General features: G+C 59.4%; 1 protein-coding gene across 4 annotated transcripts; it reads left to right on the forward strand.

Annotated features, from left to right (window-relative positions):
- Positions 1-251: 251 nt before the first annotated feature.
- On the forward strand, positions 252-8938 carry DUSP9 (dual specificity phosphatase 9). Of its 4 annotated transcripts, none has more exons than XM_066356465.1 (4): positions 252-467; positions 6104-6517; positions 7819-8268; positions 8569-8938. In XM_066356465.1, exons 2-4 carry the CDS (start codon positions 6139-6141, stop codon positions 8892-8894), a joined length of 1155 nt encoding a protein of 384 aa, XP_066212562.1. In that variant the 5' UTR covers positions 252-467; positions 6104-6138; the 3' UTR covers positions 8895-8938. The 4 variants fall into 4 exon arrangements, with proteins under 4 accessions (XP_066212562.1, XP_066212561.1, XP_066212563.1 ...); XM_066356464.1 differs by having other exon boundaries at positions 252-457; XM_066356466.1 differs by having other exon boundaries at positions 252-457; positions 6110-6517.

Raw genomic sequence — 8938 nt, forward strand, 5'->3', positions numbered from 1 at the left:
CTCCCCATGCTCGGGGCCCCCACATAGCAGGGCTTAGGGGACCCGGGGCTGCAGTGGGTATCCAGACAGGGGCCGCGGCGGGCGGAGCAGGCAAAGGCTTGCGGGGGGGGGGGGGGGGGGGGAGGAAGGCGGAAGGGGGTGGGGGAGGTGGCGGGAGACGGCGGGCAGGCCTCGGCCCCTCCCCGCTCTCTTCCTGCGCGCCGCCAGCGACAGTGCCCCTCCTGGGCAGGGGGCGGAGAAGACGGCGACTGGAGGGGAGGAGGCGGCGGCGGAGGCGGGATTTGGAGTTTCCCTCCGCAGCGGCGGCGGCGGCGGCCCCTCGGCTCCAGGCGAGGCCGCCGCCCGAGGCTCCGGTGACGCTCCGCGGCAGTGGCGGTGGCGCTTCCCGCCGCCCGGGCTTCGGAAACTTCCCGGCCGCCACGCGCGGAGCCGGCACAGGAAGCCAAGCGGAACAGAGGTGAGCAGAGGTGAGCGGAGCACGCGGCGCCAGGCCACCCACCCCACCCTACCCCCACCCAGCCTGGCCGCCCTCCGACGTGCGCTCCTCCACCCTGCACCCCCAAAAGTCTTGCCAACGTACACCCTACGGGGCTGACGCACGCGCCCCTGCGAGACCCGCTTGGTCCTGCCACCGCACACCCCCCGCATCCTGCCCGTGCACCTCCCGTGTCCTCCGCCACGCACACCCCCTGTCACTTACGCGGGCGCACAAACCTTGCGCCGCGCATCCAGGTCCTTGCAGTGCAAAAACGTTAGCCTTTAACCTACTACCCACCACTGTCCCTAAATCAGGCCAGTATCCATCCCAGACCCTGCCACGCCTCAATACACACCCAGGCACACACATTCTCAACACAACCTTGTACTTTCTGCACTAATATAGCTTCCCTCACCATGGCCCCATCATCTCCCCATCTCCGATTCCCCATATGTTCATCATAGCCACCTTACCCACATTCCCAACCCAGAGACACTGAAATCCACCCCCCCAAGCGAAGCACCAACACTAACCCACACCCCAGTAGCCAACACTCCCCATTTCCTGCAGCCAGGCCCACTCTCCAGCACGCACTCTCAGACACCCCAGGATGCATGCACACCTGATGGATTCCCACTCTCCAGCACCTTGCCCCTCCCCTATCACAAATAGTCCCCTAACAGCCCCCAGCACATCCCTGTGTCCCTCCCACTACCACCCTCAACACCTGGCACGCATACTAGAGGCTGCAGTATTTGGTGACATCCCTGCCAGGCGACTCTGGTTTGCCTTGGGCAGTGGATTGCCATTCTGAGGCCCCCCTTGAGTCTCCCCAGCGACTGTCTGGCCTCTTCCCTAAGAGATAAAGAAGGCACTTAGGGCACCAGGCACCTTACTTAGATATCCGGGCGCCGGTGGGGGCGGGGAGAAGGAAAAGAGAGACTGGCACTGAAATGGAGGCAGCGCACGTAGTAGGTCGGTTCCACAAGGACAGGAATTCATGCAATATGTGTGCCTGTCTGCGTTTGTGTTGGGGAGAGAAATGTGTGTGCACGTGTGCTTATGCGTTGTGGAGTGGGGGGAAGTAGTGTTCAACCCGCTGAGAGTGCAAGAGCAACACCCTCCTGGGCTCCCTCGTGCAACAATTGGTTTCATTCATTCATGCCTTCTTTGTTGACGAGCATTTCTTCTGTGAGCGCCGGCTGGTGCCAGGCCCTGCATTGGGGGCTGGGGCCAGCTTGGGGCCGGAAACACACCCGATCCTGCCTTGAAGGAATTCCCAGTTCCACGAGGAGACTGACTAGGAGAAAGCCGTCCCCAGCGAAAAGTGGATTTGGAGGAAAACACACTGGATTTGGCCGGAACGCTGTCGCTGGGAGTTGTGTTCCTGGCCATGTGACCGGGCCGCAACAGCCGAAATCCTGCCATTCTGCCAGGCGGGAACCGTGCATTTCGGAATGGGGGGATGGAGAGGGAGGCAGGGCGCCGCTCTCCGGAGGCTCTGGGGACCAGAGGGCGCACGCGGCGCGCACGGGGCCTAAAGGCTGAAACCTCTCCGCGGCCTCCAAGGGGCAGTGGGCCGGCGCAGCGGAGGCCACTGGCGCCCGGCGAGTGCTGGGGCCGCGGGCAAAGCGCCCACCCTGCGGAGAGCGCGCGGCCTTGCTCCGCCCGCCGGAGAGGGCCCGGGGAGGCCCAGGCGCGCAGCACGCCGGGGGAGCAGGCGCGGGGCGGTGTGGGCGCCCCAGCAGACGCTGCCAGGTCCCGAGTGTGGGCGGCCCAGGGAGGGTCGGGGGAAGGGGGCTTGGCTGCGCTCAACCCTGCAGTGCGGAGGTGGCAACAGTTTCCAGTTTGTCCTGCTGCTGGCGCAGTGGGCACTGCTGGCGCCGGGCACAGAGCACTTGCTTTCCCGATTGGAGGGCTTGCCAGCAGGATTGGGAGCAAGGTGCAAGGGAGCCACTCTTCAGGCTTTGGGAGACAAAGGCCCAGGCACAATCCCACCCTGGGGAGATTTCTTGGAACCTAGCTTCCTTTCCCTTCACCATTGCAGAAGTTGCCTCCTTTCCCATCATCTTCTCAGCCAGGTTTCCATCATCTCCTCCAGGAAGCCTTTGCCAGAAAGCATGCCTGGGCATTTCAGGAGCTCCTATCTCTCTCAGGGTTGAAGACCCTCTCTCCAACCACACTGAGATCCTATGACAGCGTGGGTGGGAGCATGTGTCTCTCCACCTCCTTGTCAGAAGGACCTTGCCAACCCCACTGCTTACAACACAGAGCCAAGCCAGGCACCCTAGGCTGACACATTGCAGAACTGCTTGGTGCCTTCAACCCCTTGCCACTCCAGGATCCCACGCACAGGCATAGTGGACGTGGAGGGAGCCCCCAACCTTGGGGCCTACAGCCAAGTGGCAGCCTACCTCTGCCTCTTGGAGCAAGGATGGAGGGATAAGAGACACTAGAAAACAGTCTCTGCCCAAGAACACATGGGACAGGGGAGATAGGTCCTGCTCTGATGCCCCCAGCCTCCCAAACTGGTTCTTGGACATTGCAGCCTCAGATAACTGAGGTCTGGAGAGCAGAGAAAGGAGATCACAAGCTGTCCCGGGAGATGGACAAAGGCTGCCTGGAGGAGGGCACCTTGGGGGGGGGGGGCAGGGGTGTTGGGACTGCTGAAGATATAGCAGCATCTGGACAGGATGCAGAGAACAGGCCTGGGCTGAAGGGAGGGAACCCCACCCAGCTGCTTGAGGCCCCTGGATGCTGGCGGTGGAGCGCGTCCCAGAGGCCAGGGCGTGCTGGGCTATGGCCAGAGTTTAGACCCAGACTGGTGGCCTACTGGGCCAGGGAGGGTGGGAGGGAAGGGTGCCTGGAGACCCCTCGGAGGCAGTCTTGCTCTCTCTAGCATTACCTCCTGAGTTTTCTCATCTTACTCTAGTCTGAGAAGAGTCTTCAGAGGCTGCACTAGACTTAACTAGCTTAAAATTTGGCTTTCCAGTGGCTTTGAGCCCTTCATTCCTTAGTTACAAGGCTCCTGGTGCCTGTCCTGTGTGCATAGCTGTGCCTTCTTTTACTTAGCTCCTTAGGGTAGCTTGCCCGAAGCGGCCCGAGGGTGTAAATTTCTCCCTAGCTTTGGATGCATATTACCAAATTAATTTCCAAAAGGACCAATAGAGAATTCCTCCAGCAACCAGCAATATAGCAGCAGGCTGGTTTCACAATAGCCTTGCCAGCACTGGGTATTTTTTCATTTTGAAAATATTTTACTAATGTAATAGGTGGGAAATGTTACTTTGTTTTCTATTGTTGTTACCTTGGTTTTTAGATTTGTTTTCCTTCTAGGCTGAGGTGGAACCTTCCCCTCTTACCCAGTTGAGTTTCCTCCTCCATGTAGCCTTTTCTGGTTCCTTGCCCATTTATCTATTGGAATCTTAATTTTTTGATTAATTTGTGTGAGCTTTACTGTATCTGTTGTACATTTTCCTTTAACTGTGCTATTTGGTTTGGGTGGGTTTCTTTTAAAGATTTTATTTATTTATTTTAGAGAGTGGGAGAAATGGGGTGTGGGGGGGGGGCATCAACTTGTAGTAGTTGTTTCTCATATGTGCCTTGACTGGGCAAGCCTGGGGTTTCGAACCAAACCGGTGACCTCAGCATTCCAGGTTGACATTTTATCCACTGCGCCACCACAGGTCAGGTGCTTTGGATGGGTTTCAAACAAAGAAGGGACTTGGAATCAGACTTTTCCGAAAACTTCCCCACCTCGTTTCATTGTCTTGGCTCTTATCACAACGGGTATTATCTTGTTGGTCCCCTGTTAATTACAGACCTGTCCTACTAGCTTCCCAGGGACCCTGTGTGTCTTGCCTATTCATCATCCTGTGTCCATGGAAGGTATGGAGGCCACTAGTCCTTGCTGAATAAATGTTCTGGTGCAGGGCAAGGCACAGAGTGGTTGAGGCAGATAGACCTGGAGGCAGGGAGAGAGCTTTGGAAGTTGTGAGAGTGACCTGGTCAAGAGCTGGTGAATGCCACCCCTTGGCCAGCGCAGAGACAGAAAGGAGAGTACAGCTATGAGTGAGACTTAAGTAAAAACTACTTGGCTCTTGATTAGGCAGGAGGCAGGGGGAGACACTGGGGTAAGTCCCAGGGTCAGTAACGTGGTAAGAGCAGAGTGCCCCAGCTTGGGGCTGGGAGCTCAGAGCTCCTGGGTGTCTTTGGCCAGACCTGTGCCCACGAAGCCAGTGGGGGTGCCCAGAAGCTGCCGTCTGCCTGCCTAGCCCTCCAGCCAACCTTGGGCAGAGTTCTGGGCTGAAAAGCAGCAATGAGTTTCTGGTGCTTTTTCTTCCTCCCCTTCATGATTTCAGTGACATCCCACTGTAGCCCAAGGTGGTGGCTATGATGAGCCCACTATCTAGATGGGGCTACTAGAGTCCAGTCATGAAACATGTTGGTCCAGGGTCACCAGTGAGTAGGGCTGGAGGCAGCCTCTGGGGCAGGGGCACTGGGCTCTTGTCCCCACCCCTCCCCCTGCCTCCAGGGGCCAGACTGAGACTGGCGCCAGCTAGGGGAGCTGTGGCTGGTCCCCTGCTGGGCCCCTGACCTGACCTTGGCCTCTGCCCCCGCCCTGTCCCGCTTGGATGGAAGCCCCAGCCCAGCGTGCCATTTGCGGGGGGCCCACCCGACTGCTTTCCCTGACACTCGTTGGCTCGCTGGACCCCTGAGCCCGCCCCGTTGCCCCGCCCCTCTAAACGGTAACTCCTCGTCCAAAGGCAGCCGCTTCCAAGGTGGAAGCCAGGTCCTTCTGCCAGGAAGCAGCCAGCGCGCGGGCGGCGCAGGACTTTGCTTCCACGTGCGCGCCTGCTCGGCCGCACAGCCCTCTTCCTAGTGGCTGGACCCCGGGACACCCTGTCCGGGGACCGAGCCCTGCGTCCCGCGGTGGCCGTGGCCGAGACATCAGCGCAAAGCCACCCACCGCTGGATCACGCCTCAGGTCTCTCTCCTTTTCTTGCCCTGGGTGGGGGGCTTCAGGGGTACCAGAGCCGGGTCAGCGCCGAGAGGGCTCGCCAGAGCCCATCACCTCCGCTCCCCCTCGATTCTCTTGGCCCACCTGGCCATGGGGGAGATCTCGGATTTGAACCCTTCACACACGCACACACCCCCAAAGTCGGGAGGAAACTCGAACTTGGGGAGTGATTTCGGGCAGACCAAATGGGAAATGCAGAAAGAAGGTGTGAAGGAGGAAGGTGGTTTTGGCTTTGGAACGCTCCAGGAGAGGCTGGGAAGAACCCATGGCTCTGAAAGGGGTCGTTGGATGCCCAGCCTTCCTCTCCTGGGGGACTTCTCACACTTTTTTTTCCCGGGGCGGTGAGCAACGAACGGGCACCCAGATGACTGTCTGGGGTGTTTTTCTTGGGGCGTACGGAGCGCCTTCTGTGTGTCTTCACTGTTGGGGAGGGAGGCGCGGCGCGAGAAGAGAATCGGGCGGTAATGGAGTGTCCCTGCGGGACCCTGGGCGCCTGCCTTCAGGACACGGGTTTGGCTTCACATCTTGACCCCTGGGCCTGCGCCCTGTTGCGGCCGGGCGTGGAGGACGCGGGCTCACGACGTGTGCCTTCCCTTTCTCCGCAGCGCCAGTGGCCGGACGTGCCAGGAGCCGCGAACCCATGGAGGGTCTGGGCCGCTCGTGCCTGTGGTTGCGCCGGGAGCTTTCGCCCCCGCAGCCGCGGCTGCTGCTCCTGGACTGCCGCAGCCGCGAGCTGTACGAGTCGGCGCGCATCGGCGGGGCGCTGAGCGTGGCCCTGCCGGCGCTGCTGCTGCGCCGCCTTCGGCGGGGGAGCCTGTCGGTGCGCGCACTCCTGCCGGGGCCGCCGCTGCAGCCACCCCCGCCGGCCCCAGTGCTCCTGTACGACCAGGGTGGGAGCCGACACTGGCGCGGGGAGGCCGAGGCCGAGGCTGAGCCCGAGGAGTGGGAGCCGGAGTCGGTGTTGGGCACTCTGCTCCAGAAGCTGCGAGAGGAAGGCTACTTGGCTTACTATCTCCAGGGTAGGTGCGCGCGGTGGCACGGTGGGCACTGGCCTGGGGCGGGGGATCCCAGCCCGGGAGGCAGGGCCTCACATTCCGAAGGGATTCCCAATTCATTTGACCTTGAGCAAGCCCCGCTTCTTTGCCAAAAGTAGAGGTGAGATACCCTACCCTGAGCACGACCTTGGGCAAACCCTTCCCCCTTGGGAGCCTCAATTTATGAATCTGGAAAATAGGGAGAATCTGGCTGACCTGACCTGGCTCACAGAATGCTCAAGAATGGGGTGCCACGTGTGGGCTCCCAGCCTTCCTGAGATAGTAATACCACCTCCTCTCGCTGCTCAGCCATGGGCAACGGAGGCAGGGCACACAGGAGGACAAATTCTGCTCTGCAAAGGCTCTAGAAGGAAGGAGAGGGAGAGTGCGAAGCAGTGAAGGCAAGAGGAAGCCTGAGGAAGCAGAGACCCCCACCCCAGTCATGGCAGGGCTGGAGGAGGCAGGCTGATACACACACACACACACACACACACACACACACACTCCAGTGGTCCAGGGTAGAGACACAGTTCCCATGGACCTACAGAGCCAGTTGTCCCTACCTCCCCATCAAAGAGGGTCATTGGGCTTGTGTTCCCTTGTTCCATTCTGAATGCACAGGGATATAGAAATATACAAAGTGTTGGATTTTCAGGAGGTCCCCAGCCCAGGGAAATAGAAATTAATCTGTAGACCAAGGAAATGCTTGCTTTTGGGGACTTTGGAACATTCCAGGTGGAATGTCACACTCTCTCCCGGGCTCCCCTCCACTTGGGGTCCTATATCATCTCTGAAGAGAGGACAGAAATGGCTATGACCCTGGCCCCTGCCCTCAGGGTGATCCTGGTTGAGCTGAATAGGGAGACAGCCAAGCAGAGAACACATATCTGAACCTTTTCTTTTTAATTCATGGCCGGCGTCCTCCCCAAGATGAATAGTACATTTAGATTCTGTTGAGCCTTCATGCCTACCTTGGCTTGGATCTAAGGGTATAAGATCCTTTCTGGGTGGCTCTACCAGGGCCCAGCAGCCACAGTGGACACTTGCTGTCTACTGGAGTAGCCAGGTGACAGTGGCTAATTGATCTTTATATAGACAGATTTATCTGTATGTGAAGAGGGCTGGGCGGCCCATAGTGCACCACACGGTGACGCCAATATAGTTTAGAGACCTCTGCAAACCCCCTCAGGTGTCTGGGCTGTCTAGGGTTGGTTCCCTATCCCCAGCCAGGGGCAATTGTCTGCCCAGGAGTCCAGATCAGCAGGACCTGCCCTTTCTTCTCCCAGGTGGTTTCAGCAGATTCCAGGCTGAGTGCCCTCACCTGTGTGAGACCAGCCTCAACAGCCATGGAGGACCAAGCACGGCCATGGTGCCCAGCCCAGTCGTGGGGCTGGGCGGCCTGTGCCTGGGCTCTGAGTGCTCCGATGCAGAATCTGAGCCTGACCGAGACTCCATGAGCTGTGGTCTGGATTCGGAGGGTGCCACCCCACCTCCTGCGGGGCTGCTGCCATCTTTCCCCGTGCAGATCCTGCCCAACCTCTACCTGGGCTGTGCCCGAGATTCAGCCAACGTGGAGAGCTTGGCCAAGCTAGGCATACGCTACATCCTTAATGTCACCCCTAACCTCCCTAACCTCTTTGAGAAGAATGGCGACTTTCACTACAAGCAGATCCCCATCTCAGACCACTGGAGCCAGAACTTGTCCCAGTTCTTTCCAGAGGCCATTGCATTCATTGGTGAGTCCACCCTGACTTCCCCTTTCTTCCTCCTTCCCCCAGGTTTGGCTCCTGGCCTCTTCCATTTCTTCCCCCTCTCCCTCATGAAGGCTTCTCTGGTCTTAGCTGCCATCCCCCAAGTCCAAAGTCAGGATAACAGTTTTGGGGGTTGGGCAGTGCTGGGGTCAGGAGTCCACAGGCCCCCGCAGGGTTCCCATGCAGACCTGGCCAGGTTGGAAGGTGCGGTGCGGGGGCTGCTAGGACCCTTCCGGAAGGTCGCTGGCCTACAGCTCTTGCTGGCCCCCACCCTGCCCTTCTTAGATGAGGCCTTGTCCCAGAACTGCGGAGTGCTTGTCCACTGCCTGGCGGGCGTCAGCCGCTCTGTCACCGTCACTGTGGCCTACCTCATGCAGAAGCTCCACCTCTCCCTCAATGATGCCTACGACCTGGTCAAGCGGAAGAAGTCTAACATCTCGCCCAACTTCAACTTCATGGGGCAGCTGCTGGACTTCGAGCGCAGTCTGCGGCTGGAGGAGAGGCGTGCCAGGGAGCGGGGCAGTGGTGGCCAGGAGTCTGCCGCCTCTGACCCGCCCTCCTTCTTCACTACCCCCACCAGCGATGGTGTCTTTGAGCTGGACCCCACATAGGGTCCTGCCCCACTCCCCAATGGGTGCTCCTGACCACCCATGTG

The sequence above is a fragment of the Saccopteryx leptura genome, chromosome X (genome assembly GCF_036850995.1).
Source record: "Saccopteryx leptura isolate mSacLep1 chromosome X, mSacLep1_pri_phased_curated, whole genome shotgun sequence".
Taxonomy (NCBI): Eukaryota; Metazoa; Chordata; class Mammalia; order Chiroptera; family Emballonuridae; genus Saccopteryx; species Saccopteryx leptura.